The sequence below is a fragment of the Quercus suber genome, unplaced genomic scaffold (assembly GCF_002906115.3).
Source record: "Quercus suber isolate HL8 unplaced genomic scaffold, Cork oak 2.0 scaffold_252, whole genome shotgun sequence".
In the NCBI taxonomy this organism is placed as follows: Eukaryota; Viridiplantae; Streptophyta; class Magnoliopsida; order Fagales; family Fagaceae; genus Quercus; species Quercus suber.
In genome coordinates, this window is record NW_027069708.1 from 909,478 (window position 1) to 931,809 (window position 22,332).

Here is a 22,332-nt window from a genome sequence, read left to right on the forward strand (position 1 = left end):
AATCACTTAAGTTCTAACCATCTTGGCCTCTCCAGCTCTCTTTTCTTTGTGACACCACACCACCAAATTTTCATCAAATCTCATAGGCAACATTTGAGCAGCATGAAGCAACTAAGATAATCAAATTCTTTATGTTCCCAGTAATTTCTCGGTGATTTAAGTACATGATCTCCACAATTTGTCAACTAAATCACAGTAGGTTCATTTGGACTGCAGCTTTGAGAACTATTTTGAGTATTGAGAATTTATGCATGACGAAGATGTTGACATAAATAATATAATGTTTACAGTTGATAATAAATAGTTGAATACCATTCCTGTGGACTTTCCTTTGTAACTTTTTCCAAACCTAAACAACGAAGAAAAAAAGGAGATTGACCCCCCCAATTTATCAAATTCCTCATGGAACTCATTTTTTGTAATAGTGGAAACATAAAACATTTAGAATCATGACCATTATAGAGTAAGACATATATTAAATAATAATGATCTTATTTTCAAAATGTAGAAATCTGTGTAATCAAAACTATATCCTAGCTGTGACTTGTCACTAAAATAAAATGATCCTATCCAATCAAGCGCAAAGTAAGGGAACCCAAAATTTGACATCTAGAGAAGATGAGAGCAAAATTAAAATGTTGGTTTGAAACTTTCAATTTCAACTTGCCTAAATCCCAAACTAAAAGAATAAAGCCCAAATATTTTGCTTCAGTAATAAAATTGAAGGATCTAAAATTAATGGTAATCGAACACCAAAACCATATCCTTAGGGAGTTTAGGGTTCTAAAGTCATTCAAATCCAAGAAACAAAAAAACCACAAAATGTAGTCTAATCGCTAAAAATGAAAAAAAAAAGAAAAAAAAAAAGAAAGAGTTCACACCTTGCCTTGCCTATCTTGGTGTTTGCAGAAGCAGTCTCAACTCTCAAGAGCATCAACATCATCTTCTTTGGATCGCCTCAGAAATCAAAATTGAAGGAACGCAAAAAATTTTTGGTTGCTTTTATATGCTTACATGTTCTACTGGTAACTGGTAACCATTAAATTTAATTAAACGGTCAAGATTAAAGCCAATAGAATTGTGTGGTTTAGATTATAGTGGGTACCGTACCCCAAAAAAATAAGGGGTGCGGTAGAATGACCCTTATTATTCATTACTACTCTTAATTTGATATTATATATTTAACATCAATGAATAATAAATGCTTAATAATATACTAGCCTCTGAGAACGTGCTTGCTCGCATGCTTAAAAATTCTTCTATTTTTTGGATAAGAGTTAATTTAGAGCATTTATTATAATTTGGGATTACTACATTTTCCAATCACCAAAAAAAAAAAAAAAAAAAAACCTAGGGGTGTGATGAAAAATTATTTTATCACACATAATACTCATCACACCCTTAGGTTTTTTTATAATTGAAAAATGTAGTAATCCCAAATTATAATAAATGCTCTAAATTAACCATTAGCCAAAAAATAGAAGAGAGCACGTGCTCAGAGGCTAGTGTAAAAGTAAAATAACTGAAAAAATCTATTTTTGTAGGGGAAGAAGATAAGTGAAGAGGCATTTTTCGATTCCTTTGATGCTAGAAAATAGGAGAGAGAAATTTTAAAATGAAACAACCACTTCAGATAATAAATTTAAACGTGAGGAATATAAAAGAGATGTGAAAGTGCCTAATTTTAAGGAATATGGATAACATGAGAGAGGGAAAAAAAAAACTGCTTTATGATTATTTACAAAAAAAAAAAAAAAATTATATCAACAACAAAAAATTGTTTAATGTATAGGTGATTCAAGCAAATTATTTCACTAGCAACCGGGGAAAGGAGCAACTAATGTAATTTTTTTTTTTTTTTTAAACACTAATGTAAAGAATTAAACAACCAAAACATATCAAATTCTACATTTTGGTATAAATATGTAACAAAAATATATATAAAAAAAACTTTGAAATAATATCCCAAGTAGATGAATTAATGGCATTCGTTTATGTTTTGTATGAATAAACAAACATGTACCATATTTTCTATACATGATTGTATTAGGCACACAATGTCAACCACGACGTGGCATATCACAATGTTATGAATCTCATACAGAATAATAAAAAGAATAATCTCATACAGAAATATCATAAGCAAAGTGAAAAAAAAAAAAATCTCTGTCCAGTGTAAAGAATAAAGATGTCGCTCTACTACTTTTCAGAAAATCTACGTGAAAATCTTAAACATACCTTGGATTGTGAGAGATTGAGTTTGTTGCGGTGAAATTCTTAAACATGCACTAAAGACAAAAAAGGGATTGAGTTCTTTTTTGATAGGAAGGGCCGGGATTGAGTTTGTTAGAAATGATAGGCCAAGAAAAGCTATTACTTTTTGATGTGAAGGATTATTATCCACTTTGAAGTGTGAAAGAAAGGTGTGCATGAACATGTCAGTGCGTCTTCTCTCTAACGTCGTCGGCTACTAAGTCATTGATGGAGTGGATGAAGACGCCAAGGCTTGGTCTACCGGTATGAAAATCCTAATTTGATTTATTGATTCCTATTGAAAAAGCAAAAAATTTTAAGTAAAAATAGAGATAAAAGTAAATAAACGTAAACAAAGGGAGATGTTGATAAGGATTCACCATCACCATCAACATCTGCTTTGTGTTGTTGGAAATGGTTTAAGGGAGGAGAAGTTTGTGTTGTTTTTATAGCAAGGAGAAGTGTTGGTAAAAGGCGTGCATGATGGAAACTGTTAAAAACTGTCTAGTTTGAAGTTTATCGCTTTATTTTAAATTTGATTCTTTTTGTTTGAGATTAAAAAAACAAAAACAAATGCATGATTTTTTTTTTTTAATAACAAAATGTGCTTGAAACGTGCTTTATTTTTTCTGCCAACCATCAAATCTGATTAAAACTCCTTTTCCTTCACTTTTCTTTCCCCACAGTTTTTTTTGGTAATGCGGTAGCTATCCTCTCCTTTTACTCCATGATCTCACGTTTGTTTGATTTTTTATTTATTTATGAAAAAACGTGCTTGATTTTTTTTTTTTTTAAATAATAAAATCTGCTTGATTTTGTTAGAGAGTTTGCTTCTTTTCTTTAAAGTTACCAACTAACCATACATAATTCCCTTAAAAAAAAAGTAACCGAAGACAAAGAGAAGGAGACACTACAAAAAACGACGGTCTTAGGCTGTGTTTTTTTAAGCCGCGTTTGTAAAAACATGGCTACAGACGGGCTAAAGCTGTGTTTTTAAAAAACGCAGCTTAAAAAAATGCCAAAGGTCGCGTTTTAGACATGCGGCCATAGAATGCGTCTAAAGCCGTGTTTTTTTGAGCTATAGCTGCATTTTTGGAGGTGGAGCTATGGCCGCGTTTAAAACACCCAACTATAGAACCTGTGTATTTCAATTTTTTTTTTTTTTTAATCTTAACTATGGCCGCATTTAAAAAACGTGGCTCTAGCTTGCCTAAATCTGCGTTTTATAGACGCGGCTTTAAATTTAGTTTGAAGCTGCGTTTTAAAAACGCAGCTTTAAGTTTAGTCTGAAGTCGCGTGTTTATAACGCGGCTTTAGTTTGGGATGGGGCTGCGTTTCTTAAACGTGGCTTTAAATTTTGCCTGTAGCCGTAGGCTAAAAATGTGGCTTTATGCTTGGTATAAAATGTCACTCGAAAATCATTTCAGCCCTTTTGTTCACCAAACACACGCTGACCCTCTACCTCCCATCAGATCAGGTCTGAGTTGATCTAGATCTTCCATCGCTGACCTATAGCTGCCGAGCTCCTTCCCTGACCACTTCACCGTCTCTGCTGCCTCCATCTCCGGCCTTTATATCGCCATCAAGAACAGCCTCGATGTCGAACCCACAAGCCCTCCATCTCCGCCTCCATCGCGCTTACCCTCTTCCTCCAAAACTTTCACATAAACCCATCGCTACCACAACCACCATCAGAGCCGAACCCACAAGCCCAAACCTCTTCGTCTTCCTCTTCTCCAGATGGGTTTGTGATCGAAGAGACAAATGGGTCACTGAACCAACCGAAAGTGGTGGTTAAAGAGAAGAAGCTAAATCGGACGGCTGAGCTCGCTGCTTCGACTGGTGGAGTTTTGGCACTCGCTGTGCTTTGTAACAAAGCTCACTCACTCTAAACTCTCTCTCTCTCTCTCTCTCTAAAACCCTCCCCAAACCCTAGCCTCCTCCTCCTCCTCTCTCTCTCTCTCTCTCTCTCTCTATGGAGTTTTGGGGTAAGCTTTTCATCTCCACTATCATCATCTTCCTTGTATTAGGGTTAGGGTTTCATATTCCTCTTTGTATACCATACTCACACACTTCTGTCTCTCTCCTTTCATTTTCATTCTTGTCCTTAATATTTGTATATTTGTTTCCCTGTTGTTCATATGATTGTTTGTGTTTTTGTTGCCATGGTTGTGTTGTTATGAAGCTTGAAGCTACTTGTTGTTCTACCTACCATGTTGTTGAAACTGGAAGTTGTTTTTGTAAAAAAAATTTTGGTTTTGGAAAAAGTCATTTCTAGTTTTTCTGCTGACTATGTTTTTGTTACTGTATGTGTAAGAATCGTGGTTCATGGTTCATTGTTTAAATTTTTTTTTTGCTGTTCTATTGGTTCTGTTTCTTTTTTTAAAAGCCGTGTTTTATATTTCTCAGATTTTAGTTTTGTCTGTTTGGAGCTACTTAGTTTTTAGTTTGTAACTTGGTATAATTCAAAATGATTTTTGCATTCTTTGTTTGAATGTTGTATTATAATTGGTGGGATTTCTTGTAAATTCTTTAGTAGTTTGCTTGGATCTTGTAAATCTTAGATTGTAATTCTTTTGGAAACCATTTTAGAGTTCTTTTAATAAAATTCATTGTTACTTATAAAAAAATATATATAAAAAGAAAAAACTCTCCTCGACTAATCAGATATGCCTTAGTGGGTGCGTGTGTAACTTAAAAAAATGTATGATGTTTTGGTGTGAACAATTTTGTTGAGTTTTGCATGCCAAGAATTTTGATACTTGCCCATTTACTTTTGTAATTAAAACTTGGAAGAATTTTTTTTTCCTTGGAGTTTTGTTAATTATAGACCATGTAGAATGATCATTGTGATTAGATAGAACTGGACCTATCATTTCTTTGCCATTTCTCTAAATTGATGTTTTTCTTAGAATAAATTTTTTGAATAATTTGTACAGTTACCAATGGAGCAAGAGCAATGTCACATTTGTAGAGTTACAAGAAATATGGGATACATAAGCTGAGAGAGTTTGGAAAAAAGATCATGGATCAGGTACTGAACTCTAACCCACCAACTGAATGGAAAAAGCTGGTGGATTCGGGTATGAATAAATGGAAATGGAGTAGTCTACAAGCTGTTATTAGTAAGCTGACATGGGGAGCTACTATACAGTCTGCCATATTTGGATTCAAAAAGAGTGGTTCTATTAAAAAAAATTGAAAACGTTTAACCATGAGAGTGGTCCTATTTATCACCCAAAAAAAAAAAAAAAAAAGTGGTCCTATTTTGTTGGCAATGTTTTAGTGGGAGTTAAAATATGTAGTTTTACCAAATTATCATTTAGTTTTGTTTCTACTTATACCTAGGGAAATATTGAAAAAAAAAAAAAAAAAGTGGTCTTATTTTGTTGGCAATGTTTTAGTGAGAGTTAAAATATGTAGTTTTACTAAATTATCATTTAGTTTTATCTCTACTTATACCTAGGGAAATAGGGGTATTTTGGGAAAAATATCCGGCCCAAATAGGTGCAGCCCCTTAAATAATAAAAAAAAAAAAAAAAAAAGTGGTCTTATTTTGTTGGCAATGTTTTAGTGAGAGTTAAAATATGTAGTTTTACTAAATTATCATTTAGTTTTATCTCTACTTATACCTAGGGAAATAGGGGTATTTTGGGAAAAATATCCGGCCCAAATAGGTGCAGCCCCTTAAATAATAGAATAGTTTTGTCTTTACTTAAACCTAGGGAAATAGGGGTATTTTGAAAAGAAAAAAAATCCGGCCCAAATAGGTGCAGCTCCTTAAATAGTAGTACTAAATTTAAGGAGATGGATGAGAAAATAGATTCTATTAAAAAAAATTGAAAACGTTTAACCAAGAGAGTGGTCCTATTTTGTTGGCAATGTTTTAGTGGGAGTTAAAATACGTAGTTTTACCAAATTATCCCTTAATTTTGTCTCTACTTAAACCTAGGGAAATATGATAAAAAAAAAAGTGGTCTTTTTTTGTTGGCAATGTTTTAGTAAGAGTTAAAATACGTAGTTTTACCAAATTATCCTTTAGTTTTGTCTTTACTTAAACTTAGGAAAATAGGGTACTTTGGAAAAAAAAAAAATCCGGCCTAAACAGGTGTAGCCCTTAAATAGTAGTATAGTTTTGTCTCTACTTAAACCTAGGGAAATAGGGGTATTTTGGGAAAAAAAAAATCCGGCTCAAACAGGTGCAGCCCCTTAAATAGTAGTATAGATTAAAAAAAAAAAATTAATAATAATTTAATAGATGTGTCCGGTGTTCTAACTTTCCAAAAACTGCCGTTTTGCCGTGTTGTTTTCATATTTGTACCCGTGTCAACTTTTCTTAGATTAATGTCGTATTCTTCCGTAATCAAGCCAGCCACTTTCAACAATGCACCTCACATGAATTTTGATTTTAGGGTTCAATTAATGCAAAGGTTTCTTGGATCTTTAATTCACTCATATGCCTTTCACGAGTAATGTTGTCTCAACCGATTTCGTATTCCGATTGTTAGTGTTAATGCCATCATCTGTGCACCAACGTTGGTGCCATGAGACGATGCCACCACTCTTGTCACCCATGCAAATATAGACCGACAATAGCAACTACAAACTAACCATAACATCTGTGTTCCGACCAAAGAACTTGTGTTCCGCCATTGTGCATCACTTATCATCATCGTTTGCTATCATCGATCTTTAACTTGCGTATTCCAAATTCACTTCAATATTCCACCTTGAATTTGGGAACATGCATGATAGAGATATTATAGCCCAAGCCCATTGTAGAGTCTAGAGATTTAATCTACTAGTACTACTTGTACTGATATATTGAAAACTCTTATATGGCATGTTTTTTTTTTTGATAAACCTCTTATATGGCATGTTAGTAATAGCATTCACATTCACATTATATAAAAATTCATGAAACTTTAAAAATTTGAAATAGAGAGAGACTCATATGAGAATTTAATTTTTGTCCTTGAAAGCATAGAAGAAGGCACTGAAACTTGAGTAAGTTTCACCCTACCAAGTTTAAGTTTAAACTTAAAGTTTAAATCATGTGCGTTGCACGCTACATGTGTATGTGTATGCACAAAAAATGATCTAAATTTAATATTTATTATAGAAAAGAGGTAGTGTAGTCTTACCCCTATCTAGCTAATTCTCATTATGATCCATTTATTTTGCAGGGAGGGAGAAAACCCTTCTTTTATAATTTTTTTTAAAAAAAAGTCAGCGTTAATATGTAATAGCTAATATATTAATCTTTGGAAGTTTTGGAAGTAGTATCTCAAACAGATTAGTATTTCAATTGTGGATTTTGGTAGTTAGAAGTTAGCGCATAGTAGTTAATAATTAGAAAATTACCTTGAAATTTTTTTAAACCAATCCTTCCAAAAAGTTTTAGTAGAGTTTAAATCACGTTAATAAATTATATCTCTATTCAAATTTTTTTTTTTTTTTTAAATCATGTTAATAAAAGGTTACTAATAAAACTATTATTAGTAAACATTTCTTAGGCTTATCTATTTAGCTTTGTTGCCAAATTTATATAAACTCTTTTATTTTATTTTATTTCTTTTTTTCGAAGAATATAACACAACCAAAAACCTATAAACAACAATTTACATTCAATATAAAGAATATAATCAAAATTATTCATAATTTAAAATTAAGAAATTAAGGCAAATTATAAATTAAGATATAAATTTAGAAAAAGAACAAAGAATAAACCTATTTGTTTTTTCTATCACTTTGAGAGATGAAAGTGTGAGTATGTAACTAAAACCTAAACCAATTATTGTAGAAGAGAATAAATGAGTACAAAAGTCTAATATTATGAATTGGGTTAAAAACTATGTGAGAAGTTTTTATTAATTTTTTTCAAGTTGAAGAAATATAGCTTAAAAAAATGGAAAAAAATAATTATGAAGAAAGAATGCATACCTGTCATGGGATTTATGCATTCACATATTAGAATAAACTTCACTTCAAAAAGGATATATATTAATATATAGGTAGAGTTTCATTTGATATAGAACTTAAAAATCCTATTGGAATTAAGATATCTAATCAATTTGTTTGCTGCTATCTCATAAATCCTATAAAAAGTGGATTAAAAAAAAAGGCCATATGAATTGAAAGAAAAAAGAAAACATTTTTTTTATTGAAAAATGGAAACTTTTCTTTTAAAAGCAAAAAACAAACAAACATTTTTTTTAGAATAACAAACATTTATTATATATAGATAAGTTTTTTTTAGAAGAAAGAGAAGGTGTTTACTTTAAACTCAAATACTTATCACCTTATTTACAATTTTTTTTTTTAACTTTATCGAAAAACATTTTTGGTAAATCGAAATGAACAATAATTATCTTAAAAAAAAAGTTACGTGTGAAGAGGAAGATTTTGTTGTTGAATGCATTGCTTTTTTTTTTTTTTTCTTTTTTTTAAATGTTGGGGTTTATGCCCAAAAATATAATTTATTGGCATGTCATAAATAATTAAATAGTTTAATTATATGAGACTATTTATAAATGAACTAATGGGAAATTATCTTAGTCCATGAGATGCATCGTATGTGATTTATGTGAAAAGTCATTGAAGATATAAATTACAAGTTTTTTGTAAACTCAGAATTTTAGTTCGTGGTCGGTAATGAAATTGGGTATTCACTACAACAAAATGTATTTTTAGTGACGAATTTTTTCGTCACTAAAAATCCAGTTTTTTGTCACTAAGGACCTTTAGTGATGAAATTGGACTTTTAGTGACGAAACTCATTTTGTCACTGTAGTCCTGTCACTAGAAGTCTTGTTGATGAAAATTTTCGCCACTTAAAATCCGATTTGATTTTAAAAAAAAAAAAACTTTTAGTGACGAAAACGTTTCGTCATTAAATGTTTTCCTCACTAAAAACACTATTCAGTGACAAAAATATTTTGTCACTAAAAAAACTTTTGTCACTAAAAAAACTTTAGTTTACTAAATCATATTTAGTGACGAATAATTTAGTCACTAAAACTATGTTCGGGTACATATAGTGACGAAAAAATTCGTTACTAAAACTATTTTTAAGAAAATCCAGGCACATATAGTGACGAAATTTTTTGTCACTAAAACCATTTCTTACGAAATTTTGCTATATTTAGTGACAAAATTTTTGTCACTAAAACAATTTTTTGTTGCTATAGTTGTGACGAAAAAATTCGTCACTAAAACTTATTTTCTGTTTTTATTTTTTAATGACTCTGATATTAACCTGTAACTTGTCATTACATTATTAATACCTCACATTTGAATAACATATTTATTTCAACAACACATTTATAAAAAAAGATCCATACATTCTACAAGTAAAAAATAAAACAAGTATCCAATTCAAACTCCTTCCATACAATAATTGTTTGCAATAAATACAATAACTCTACCTAAACCCTATTTTAGAACTAACGGAAGATGTCCTCATATGTCTTCAAGTAATGCCAAAAGTAAATCCCCTAAAAGCCACCAATAAGAAATCTGCACAAATATAAAAACAACACTTCACTAAAATTGTAAAGTAAAAACATTAACTATGTTATAAGAAGCATTTCTAACAATGCATTAAGAGTAACCACACCAATAAATTAAAATCACAACTCTTAATGTATAAGTTGTAGAAATCAAATAAAGTACTAACCAAAAAGTGTTTTAACTTGAAGTTGAACCACCCCCATAAGTAAGAGCATCATTATAACCCTTGCTCCTCAAAAAGTTAAGAATATTCTTTTGGACCTCATCTTGCTTAGTTCATGCATCTTGATCCTTAACTCGCTCCTCTTGATCTCTAGCTCTTACCTCTTTGAGCTCAATTATCTCATTTTCTAACCGTTGGATATACTCCATCGATGAATTAGAGGAGGCGGTGGTTACTAAAGAAGAGGAAGGTCTCATGCCAAGTCCTTTTACAATATCGGACTTCTTAAACACCAAGTTTGAGATCTCCTCTTGTGTAAGGGGAATTGCATTAGGATCATGACAATGATCCACTTGCACTTTGAGAATATTTTCCTATCATTTGAAAGAGAGAAAGAAACAAACAATCACAATATTAATAGTACATATGTTATAGCTTTACAAACATGATAGAGATGGAATGATACACATATATATGTCGCTTCATCCTCAGGGTGTATCCACATATTTGTATTTGGATTGAAATGAACATCTTTGAATATTTTTACCAATTCAGGAACTTGACCATCATTATTATTTGTCTGATTAATTAACATTCAAGTGTTAGATAGATATACTTAATTAATCACAACATGCAATATTCTAAGGTTTAAGAAAATGAAAAAATACGCACCTCCTCATCAACCCTAACAGCAAGTGCCTTTATCCCGCATCTATGTTTGCCTTTAGTTCATTCCTATTTTCAGAATTCTTTCTTGATTTTTTTCTAATAAACAACATTCAGTTGATATTTATTAGATCATGAATAAAACAGTATACATTTACTTCATCTAAATATTAATCTAATCAGTTGACAACATAATATAGTAAACATTAGATAATAATAATATATGCATAAATAATTTACTAGCCAATCCTCATTGGTCCGTCTCCCATCAATGAGTTCAGTCCATTGCTTTAGTGTGGCATTCATTTGCGAGTGGCTTCTTGCATAGTCAGCACCATGAGATTGTTTGAGCTTTTTATAAGCCTGATGCAACTTGTAAGGGTTGGAACTCAATAATCTTCCACATTTTGTATTTAATGTTTTCGTTACTAAGTTGGAATCTCCTTCTAACTGAAACTGATCCTGTAAAATGAAGTATATATGTATTATAAAAATATTATTATATGAATTAGACGAGTTAAACATTATCAATCCTTATTGGTCCATCTCCCATCAATGAGTTCAGTCCATTGCTTTAGTGTGGCATTCATTTGCGGGTGGCTTCTTGCATAGTCAGCACCATGAGATTGTTTGAGCTTTTTATAAGCCTGATGCAACTTGTAAGAGTTGGAACTCAATAATCTTCCACATTTTGTATTTAATGTTTTCATTACTAAGTTGGAATCTCCTTCTAACTAAAACTGATCCTGTAAAATGAAGTGTATATGTATTATAAAAATATTATTATATGAATTAGACGAGTTAAACGTTATCAATGTAAATTTACCGCGATATTTTGAAGCACTACATCTCTAGTAGCAGCATCAACATTTTTCCAATTTTTCACATTGTAACTGGACAAATTACTTCGCACTTGTTCGCCAACATGATTGACAAGCTTGCACGCATTCTTCCCAACAGGAGCATCATACTCTGCAGCTATACATATTGGCAGCTTACCATTTTTTTCAACAAGTGCCCGTACTGCTATACCACGTGTTACTCCATGGGTAGTTCTGCTAGCAGATCCTATTTAAACATTATTAATGTTAAAAAATTATACATTCCATGTATATTATAGCTAAATTAAGTGAATAATAATCTCAATAGTAAAAACAAGGTGCAATTGTAATTAAGTATGTTCTATGTAATTACTAGTCATGCTAGTTAATGCATCGGTAGTCTGCACCTCCACACTAGAAGAACTTAGTGTGGGAGGATTTGCTTTAGGAGGTGTTTCCGTAGATTAGACTGTAGATCGGACCACCGGGATAGATGCCTCACCTCGCGAGCGATTAAGTTGTCCTGGTGCCATCTATAAACATACATATAATGGAACAACAAAGTCATTATAAGTAATGGAACAATAAAGTTATTATCATCTATTGTACTCTATGGAATATCTATTATACCTTATGGATTACAGAATTAGATGACTCATCATCATTGTCATCGTCACCAATAGGTGGTACATAATCATCATCTACCACAACACTAGCTCTACTTTTTTTCCCTTTTGCACAATTGGACTGAGCAGAATCCTTTAGAGAACTTGAGATGTGCTTCAATCCTAAAGCATCAATTATCTCTTGGTTTTGCCTCATTCTATCCAATTTTGCAATCTCATACCTCGGTATATTATGAGTGTATTTGGCTTATTTGGGAATTTTTTGAAACTATGTATTGACATGATAGATAAGTACAATTGCTACTAACTTAACATCAAGCAATTCATAAGTGCAAAATTTGAACACAATTGCTATTAACTCAACACAACAAATGACCACATCAATATCCATATTAAGTTCAAGATAAGTACAAAACATCTTAATAACAATTACTACTAACTTTACATATCATAGTCTACACCATTATCTATATCAAGCAATTCACAAGTGTTAAATTTGAACACAATTGCTACTAACTCAATACAACAAATGACCACATCAATATCCATATCTAGTTCAAGATAAGTACAAAACAATTGCTACTTAGACAAGTATAAAACTTTAAGATAAGCACACAACATTTAAGACAATTGTTATAAACTCTACATATCATAATCCATATCAAGATCAATATCAGGTATGTCATGCTTTTCATTTTCATTAGCATCTCTTGAAGTTTCACCTTCAAGAACAACCTTAGTTTCAACATCACCTATACAATAGTCAATAATATTGTCCTCAACATTGATAGAGATAACATCAACAATCGCTTCTTGTTGGAATTCGTCACTATCTTCTGTATTATCATTGGATTCTCCACCCCCGACTTCCGGGACATCAAACACTCCCCTATGTTGGATGGATTGCACAATTTTCCAAGGTTCATCCAATTTGGTATCTTGAAGGTAAAAAACTTGTCTCACTTGACTAGGAAGTATAAAAGGGTTAATTTCATAACACCGACTTGTAGCATCAATGCTTGTGCAATGTGCATCGGTTCTTATCGTTCTCCTTCAACCATTGGTACTAGTATTGTACCAATCACACAGGAACAAAACAATGTTATGGCGAAACATATACTCCAATTCCCAAATTTTGCACACATGACCATAGAAGTCGTGCATTTCTCCCTTATGATCCCTTTTGATATATACACCACTGTTTTGGGTTACACGACGATTGTCTAGGTCCCTTGTATGGAACTTTACACTATTGACCATACAAACTGTGTACTCCTTCACATACGACTTAGGACCATTTGCTAATGACTATAACTATTTAGTAGCTTCTGGTGACTCGTTAACTTTCAATCTATTAATCTATAATGACATACAACAAGTGATATTAATTAGTAATAAGCAATGAAGAAACTTTTAAATGTTTAATTTTTATTAGTGTGTGATTAAATTTCAAATGTCTTACATGTTCTCTAAACCAGTTGGGAAATTCTTGTCGTTGGATTTGAGTTATGGCTTCTCCAGTAGGATTATGCAATGTGCTTTTGTGTACACTGTTAAAAATAAGGTGATTTATTTTCAGCTAAGCATTGCAGATAATATTCAAAACTTGATCAAACAATACTTGCATATGAAATCACATACTTTAAATAAGGCTCTAGCTTAGGACAATTTTACAACAAGTACTAATGAGCAGTATCAAGCAACGCACGAGACAAGTTGTCATCATTCCGCCTACTACCTATAGGTCGGGCAGTTTGTGAAAAAACTATCAATCCTTCGCTAGATTCACCTAAATCTTCATTTCTTTCTCTTCAATTATGCACAGTTTCAATCCCATCAATATACAAAGACCAGTTGTTAATACATTCTTTGAGAATGTAAGCCTATACAATCGAACCTTCTGGTCGAGCTCGGTTTGAAACGTATCTTTTCAATTTTTCAAGGTACCTACGAGAGAAAAAATACGCACATTATGTGATTTTATACCACATGGGAAAAATACAATTGATGGATGCATCAAAGGATCTAATTACCTTTCAATAGGGTATATCCACCGATATTGTACCGGGCCTCCTAGAATTGGTTCTCGAGATAAATGAACAGCAAGGTGGACCATAACATCAAAGAATGCTGGAGGAAAGAACCTCTCAAGCTTGCATAGTATAAGAACTATACGTTCTTCTAGTTTCTCCAATTCACTCTGCTTTGGGTCCTTGAGCATAAGTCTTGGAAGAAGCTGCCTAACTCAAACAATACAATACTAGTGTCTTTATGTGCAAACCTTCGCAACCCAATTGAAAGAATTCGTTATAGTAGCACATGACAGTCGTGGCTTTTCAAACCAAATAATCTATCATTTTTTACATTCACTGACCTTGATATGTTGGCTGCATAGCCATCCGGATACTTGACTGATTTCAAAAAGTCATAGAAATCATCCCTTTCATTTGAGCTTAATGAAAAGAAAACCCAAGGCTTGTCATATGATCCATCAGGGCGTTGTTTCAAAGGCAACGTGTGCCTAAAATTCATATTTTGCAAGTCTATCCATGCCTTATCAGTATCCTTATTTCTCCCCTCAATGCCCAACAAAGTACCGTAAGTACTCTCAGTAATGTTCTTCTCCACATGCATGACATCAATGTTGTGCTTAAGCTTCTTATTCTTCCAATATAGAAGCTTGTACAAAATACTTACCTTTAACCAATTTGGCTCCTTAATGAGTTGTCTTTTTTTGTTACTTGGATACTTTCCTAAAATTATATTTGGCATTCTATCTTGCTGCTTTTGTATTTTTCCCACTTGTAACTCTAAAGATTTCTTCCGTTTCTCTGATAAACCATTATGCAACCGACTATGTCTCCAACGATGTTCCATAGGCAAATAAACTCGATGGTTAAGGAATCCAATTTTACTTTCCAAAGCTTCTGAATATGGTTCATCGTTGCAAGTGTAACAAGAATGATGACCCTTTGTCCTCCACCCAGACACATTACCAAATCCAGGGTAGTCATGTATTGTCCATAACAAAGTTGCACGCATTTGAAAATGCTCTTTATTATAAGTATCATAAGTTTCTACACCTTCTTCCCACAACTCCTTCAACTCATCAGCTAATGGTTTCAAGTAAATATCAATCTCATTTCCTGGTTGATGGGGGGACCAGGAATAAGTAAGGACAATATAAAATATGGCTCTTTCATAACCAATCAAGGCGGTAGGTTATAGGGGATAAGTATGACAGGCCACATACTATAGTTGTTGTTCATATTCTCAAAAGGGTTAAATCCATCTGTAGCCAACCCCAACCTTACATTGCGAGGTTCGAGGAAAAAATTATTATGTTGCAAATCAAACTCCTTCCACTTCTCACTATCAGTCGGATGCCTCATTATCCCATCGTCCACATGTTTTTCTATATACCATCTCATGTCCTTAACTCTTTGGCCTAACATATACAATCTCCTCAATATTGGTGTCAACAGGAAGTAATGCAATACCTTATGAGGAATCATCTTACCTTGGGCATGTGTATCCTTGTACCTAGGTACTTCACACACCGGACATTTATCAAGGTTTTCATTTTCCTTCCAAAATAGTGCACAATCATTTTTGCATGCATCTATATACTCGTATGACATGCCTAGGTCATGTAATATCTTCTTTGCTTCATAAGTTGACCTTGGAACCAAGTTACCTTTCGGTAAAACCTTTGTCAGCAATTCTAGCATCATATCAAGTCCCTTATTACTCAAGTTGGTCATTACCTTTACATTCAACATCTCAATAACAAACTTCAAGATACTATAATCAGTGCAACCTGGATACAACTCACACTTTGCATCTTCCTCAAGTTTGTCAAAATGACGCACCTCCTCATCTTCGGTTGCATTTCTTGGTTCCCCTCTAATTCGGTCACCTACCAAGGCATTGATACCATCCATATGATCACCATCCAACATTTCATTATCATGAATGTTCTCATTCAATAAATGAGGTTCTCCATGATTATACCAATTAATGTAAGATTGCATAATCCCATGATGAAGCAAATGGATACGCACAATATTAGGAGAGATTGTCGATAGCAATTTCCACAGTGAATACACGGGTACGGAATATTACCACTCAAGTCCACAACTACTCTTGCAAAATTAATAAATGCATTGACCCCTTCAATATATGGATGACTTAATCTGCCATCGGGTGTCTTACCCATTGTCATCCAACTTTTATCCATGTTTGACTACAATTACAAGATGAATGCTTCTTTAGTAAAATAAGATCAACTCATGCATAATGTATTCTAACATGTAAGTCTATAAGCTACTTAGATAAAGTTCTATCTCGTTCATGAATGCATAAATCTATATTAATACTTAAAACAAATATACATTGCACACTCAAACACTCCCAATATTAGTTTAAACCACCTTATATACCATGCAAGCCACCCGCTTGCTCCAACACAACAACCTACCATAAAATTAATTTCCAACATTACAAATATAGAGTTTTACAAGTATTTAAATCAAATAAAATACTTTTATCACATCTAATCAACAATACTCATTTACATTTGCAAGAATTGAAAAACACTCCCAATATGTATTTAAACCACCTTATAACACCATGTAAGCCATCCGCTTGCTCCAACACAACAACCCATCACAAAACCAATCACAAACATCACAACGATAATGCTTACGCATATTGAAATCAAATAAAATACTAGAGTTTTATAAGTTTTTAACTAGAATTTACTTATTTTGCTTAAGCTAAGTTTACAACTTTTAGAAAAAATTCAAAGTTAACTTGTGTTCTTTACCTTGTTCCTCACAATTTCTACAACCACAAAAGAGAAAGAGAGCTGGAGATAAAAGAAAGATAACTTTTAGTTAGCTTTAGCCCACATACAAAAGAAAAGAAAAAAAAAAAAAAAAAAAAAAACGTTCTAGGGTTTTCCTTATATATAGAAGTGTTTTACTTGAACCCCAAGACGTTTAAATAGAGTTTGGGCTAAACTGGAACTCTGCAGAAAAATAAATCTGTACGTGGTTCGATCGATCGAGTATAATTTTCGATCGATCGAGCCTTACAGATTTAGTCCAATAAATCTGCACTCACTCGATTCCAGTTTTACAAATAAACATACTTTGAGCAAGCCTAAACAAGACTAAACAACCTGTTTTGATCATGGTTTGCCAACAATACAAATTAGAGTTCTAAATACATAAATTCCTAAATCTTTAGAACCTAACAATTGTTATTGATCGAAGAATTTGTGTTATAATTTGTGTCCCTCTACAGTGGCTGTATTAAAAACCGTTGCAATATAAATGTTTTAGTGGCATTTCTGTCAAAGGAGTTAATACCGTACTGGAGACCATTTTGGTTTGATAAAAAAAAACAAAATATTTCGATACCGGTTAATACCGATATACCTTTTCGGAGTTTACAATATATATATATATATATGCTTTTTTATGTAAATTATAATCTGTATATGTACGGGGTGGGCCTTAGGCCCCATGGGCCTTGGGCCTAAGCCTTGCGATACATTATAGGACCATGTCCCCATTCCAGACCTTTAGCCTCAATTCAGACGCCCTAGGGTCCAATTTGGGCTCGAGTGCCGAAATGAGACTGCATCGCCCTAGATACCCCAAAGCAAGCCCCTCTCGATCGTCTCTGACTTGGTCGAATGTGTTACTGCTCGGAGACACCCTATACTCATTTGCTCGGTAATGCCTTCGAGAATATCGCTGTCGAGCAGGTTTTGGAGGTGGGAATCAGTCTCAATGCCATTACCATCTTTCCGACGGAACATCTAAGATGATGGAATTAGACCCCCATTTGCACTAGTAAGGGGGAGTAATCATAACACCTCAACTTATCTTAGCCTATAAATAGGAGAAGAGAATGAGGAATGAGGGTTGGCAACTCTAGAGAGAACTGATAGAAAAGAACAACCAAACTAAGAAAGGTGTGTGACATTGTGAGAGAAGGGTTTGTAGAAACATAAGTGTATCTGGGTCACTGAGTATAGGACCACCCATAGTAGGAAATCCAAAGCCCACAATATAAATAGATTGTGAGCCCAAGTAGAGGTTGAGCCCAACAACCATGTTTTGGGTACGGACAATATATATTAACATTAGGGGTGTCAAATGGGTGGGTTTAAGGTGGGCATAATTGGGTTGAGAATATAAAATCCATTTACCCATTAAAACCCATTTAAGTAATTGCTTCTAACCCAAACCCAACCCAATTATAGTTGGGTCTAAATGAGTACCCAATTAGAACCCAATAAACATTAATGTTAATTGCGTTTAATTTGGTTAATACCCATTTAACCCAATTAGTAATTGGGTGGGTTTAGGTGGGTTTGGGTGGGCAAACTCGGACCGACCCAACCCGGTTATATATATATAGTTATTGAAATACTCTCATATATATATATATATATATATATATGTTATAAACCCTAAAATTTTCTAATCTCTCATCTCTTCAACTTATAGCCTCACACGCCTCTCATCTCTTCAGCTTACCACTCTTAGTCACTCACTCATAATCTCACCGTCGCCCTAGATCTCATCGCCGGTCCAAGTTTTCGCCATTGTCCCAAGCTGTCGCTACCATCCCAAGCTCTGTTAGTATCACCGCTCACCATCGGTCTTGGTTTGTTCTGTTCTATTCTCTACTTCTCTTAATTTTTTTTTTTATATTGATTTATTCGGTCTGGTCTATTGTGTTCTTTGATTTCTCTTTGCATTTGCCAAATTCTTTGAGGCCAAACCACATAGAAAATTCACATAAACACACTTTATTTTAATCAAATTACAAAGCATTTGATAGTGATTTCTACTTTACCCAGAAAATGTAAAAGCTTTACAAACCCAAATTTAATACCTATAGCTGAACCTTTTGCTATAAAATTTGAGCACTAGAGCTTAAATGGGGTTTCAAAAAAAGCAATAATAAAAGACAATTGAGCAGAAGTAGCGAAATCAACATGCAAAGGAGAAGCGCGTTCATCCAAAAAATAAAATTTATATGCAAAGCTATTTCCTTTTAAGCTTATTCATCCTAGAGATAAAAAAAAAACTAGAAAAGAAAAAAAAAAAAGAAAAAAATAACATGCAACAGTGATTTAAAAAATAAAATAAAAAATAAGGTCACTAATAATATACAACTGTGAATCCTAGTACCATCTTTGCTGTTGTCGAGTGTGGTTTGGTCTTTGGTGTGGTTTTGTGAGTTAACTGCTTGGTTTCGTATTTGGTAGGGATTTTGTTGATTTCTTGAATATTTGCCAAGCAAATGTATGTGTTCCCCCCCCCCCCCCCCCCCCCCCCACAAACTCATCAATTTGGGTACTAAGCATAAGTTTGTAAATGATTAATTTGTCCCAATAAAAAATATTTTTTTTTCTTTTAAATTAATGTGATTTTGTGGAAAGCTGATTACCCTATGAAGGTCTTTGGTGTTGTGGTATCACCAACCCAGTGGTGTCAGGCAAGCCAGCCACCTTTAACATCTCAGAATTTTATTTATATGTTTTCTTTGTTTAGAAAGTATTGTTGCTGTTGCCCTCATGCATCACGTTGCTGTCACTCTTACCTTTTTCCATTTACTGAACTCAATTATGCATAATTCAGAAAGAGTAAACTATGATGATGAGAAGACAATGCGATCCTTCATGCCGATCATGGGAATCATGGAACAAACAATTTCCACCAATTTTAATATATCTCTTATCTGAAGTGTCATAATTTTGCTTACAGAAAAAGGAATCTAACCCTTGAATCCACTACTCTTCAAACTCAAAATGGTCAACTTATTAATGTTTCAAGCTAAAAATCAACCATATGTGTTTCTTATATGGATGACTTTTGGTGGTTTATTAATTGGATTTAATTAATAAGGTGAAAGTCAATATCTCCATTCAGCATGTCGCAAACATGCAATGCATATCTACCTACCTTAGATTTATCTCGTAAATGATAAACACAGCCTAGAATTTAGACATGTGTCTTAAAAAAAAGGTTAAAATCCACTACGATTCTTTTAGACACTTGGGTGGATGTGTCACATGATGTGTATAAAATTCTTGGTCATTCTAGTTGGATCGGATTTGGTGTTAGTTAGCCTATTAGACATGATTCACTTAGGGGAAGAACTTTGATGTGTTGGGATTGAGCGGGTCATTTGATTGGGTTTTCTAGGTTCATTTTGGGCTTCCATATGTCATGAATAGCTTGTAGGGAAGAGGGACTTAGCAAAACTTGTTCATAACCCAAAGAGACAATGACTAGATTTTTTTTCCTGTTTATTTGTTTGTTGAAGAGCGGAGAAAACAAAGCATGTGAAAGTTTTTTTAGTTTGAAAGTATTGTGTTTGCTCTTTGCTTTGCTTAATGTACAATTTGGATTGAGGATCCCTTTGCTTATGCATACAAATTGGATTGAGGGCCCCTTTGCTTATGCAAACAATTTATGTTGATTTTTACTTATTCAATGTGAACATGTGCCTGGACTAATAATATTGATGATAATTTAATATCTACTAGGTGCTACATTACCACTTGAATTGATGTTGGGTTCAACAAAAGATCAAGGTCCTTGTACAAAAGTTGCTTTCAAGGACCTTAAATATGGGTTCTTTTTTTGGTTTTGAGTGGCATGGAATCCTTAATCTTTTGCTACTGTACTGAGACTTGCTCAGGGATATTTATTACTTTCTTGCCTTCCAAATATGAATATATGATAACCAAATGATATATGACTATGAGAAGTTACTTTTACAAATATGGTCTAAAAGGATCCCATGTTTCAAAGACATTCTTAGATATTGTCTCCTTGTTTGAGTAGCATGAGCTGTGATACTTACAAATATGTGTGTTTGTTTAAATTGTGGATTTGAATAATTATAATTTTAATAAGTTTCTATGTTTGTTATTTTTTATATGAATTGGTTCAAGTATGACAATTTTTATACAACAGAACAGAGGATGAAGTTTCTATGCTTGTTTAAACCGTGGATTTGAATAAGTATAATTTTAATAAGTCTCTATGTTTTTTATTTTTTATTTTTTTTATTTTTTATGAATCGGTCCAAGTATGACAATTTTTATAGTTGCTCCTACAAAATAATCAGATCCATTTATATTATTTACGCAAATTTTGAATACCCATTTCACTATTTGGAAATTTATGGGGTTTTAATGCTCTTGTTTGTCAAGTCTGAGAATTAACTCAGGTTTATATATATTCTTTTCTTGTTGGCAGATTGCAAAAAGAAGATGCATTATAAGTTTGTGTGATCAAAGTAAGAGAAGTTGGTGAAAGACTTAAGGTACTTTGTGTGTGTGTGTGTGTGTGGTGGGTGGTTGGATTGGGGCAAGCAGGTGGCTTGAATGGAGTAATAAGGTGATTTTAGCTGATATTAGGAGTGTTGACTGTTTTGTGTAATATTGGATGATTCTTGTTGAGTTGTTTTTATTTGATTTATTCATTTTAGGTGCTTTTCTCTATCTTTTTTCACACATGTGGAACACTAGAATGGAATTGGATATTTAAAGACATGTCCATTCTTAAAGACTATTGCTAGTAATGATGTTATAGTTACCAAATGTATTGATAACTTCTCTATGCGTTTAATTTCATTATTTTCTTAGGAACATAGCTAAAAGTGAATGATTAAAGATGATTTGTTTCTTAAATTAAAGTGAAATTGTGTAAATGAAATGTGTGTTAATTCTTGGTTTGTGTTTTCATGAAATCACATTATAGGTATTTCTTGTAAACCACTTTATAGCAATGGATAAGAGTTGGATGAAAATTACCAATAGAAGGTCACGAAAATATTTAGATGGAGTCCAACAGTTTCTGAATTTTGCATCTAACTATGCACACACGGATGGAACGATTTCATGTCTGTGTAGAAAATGCGTGCATACAAATTCATGGCATATGTTGTACAGGCTCACTTAGTGTCAAAAGGGATTTGTAGGGGTTATAATCCTTGAATTTTTAATGGGGAATCATCATCTGTAAAGACTTCTACTGAAATTCCTAATAGTCATGTCCAAGAAAACACAATAGAGTATACTGAATTTCATAAAATGTTGCATGACATGTTTCCTATGCAATATATGGCATCTGGGCCAATGGAAGAAGTTCTTACTGTGCAACAACCCATAGAAAGTTCTGTAGAAGATCCTAATGAAGATGTACTTTGGTTTATGAAATTGCTTGAAGATGCTAATCAACCTTATTATGAAGGT

The 22,332-nt window shown here is 33.0% G+C and overlaps 1 protein-coding gene and 1 long non-coding RNA gene across 2 annotated transcripts; both read right to left on the reverse strand.

The window, feature by feature from the left end:
- Window positions 1–9,573: 9,573 nt before the first annotated feature.
- Window positions 9,574–10,042, reverse strand: LOC136070682 (uncharacterized). Its single transcript, XR_010631918.1, has 2 exons — window positions 9,932–10,042; window positions 9,574–9,771 (listed from the first exon to the last, which is right to left on the reverse strand). It is a non-coding gene; the product is annotated as an uncharacterized LOC136070682 (long non-coding RNA).
- A 2,641-nt stretch (window positions 10,043–12,683) lies between these two features.
- LOC111995129 (uncharacterized) lies at window positions 12,684–16,075 on the reverse strand. Its single transcript, XM_024027037.1, has 4 exons — window positions 15,295–16,075; window positions 14,416–15,187; window positions 14,075–14,281; window positions 12,684–12,930 (listed from the first exon to the last, which is right to left on the reverse strand). Exons 1-4 carry the CDS (start codon window positions 16,073–16,075, stop codon window positions 12,684–12,686), a joined length of 2,007 nt encoding a protein of 668 aa, XP_023882805.1.
- Window positions 16,076–22,332: the final 6,257 nt, after the last annotated feature.

Coding starts and splice junctions, on each gene's coding strand:
- LOC111995129 (XM_024027037.1), bottom strand. CDS start 16,075: ATGCAATCTTACATTAATTGGTATAATCATGGAGAACCTCATTTATTG. Junction 15,188..15,294: donor GAATATGAACAACAACTATA/GTATGTGGCCTG, acceptor CCCATCAACCAG/GAAATGAGATTGATATTTAC. Junction 12,931..14,074: donor TGGATATACCCTATTGAAAG/GTAATTAGATCC, acceptor CATCCAACATAG/GGGAGTGTTTGATGTCCCGG.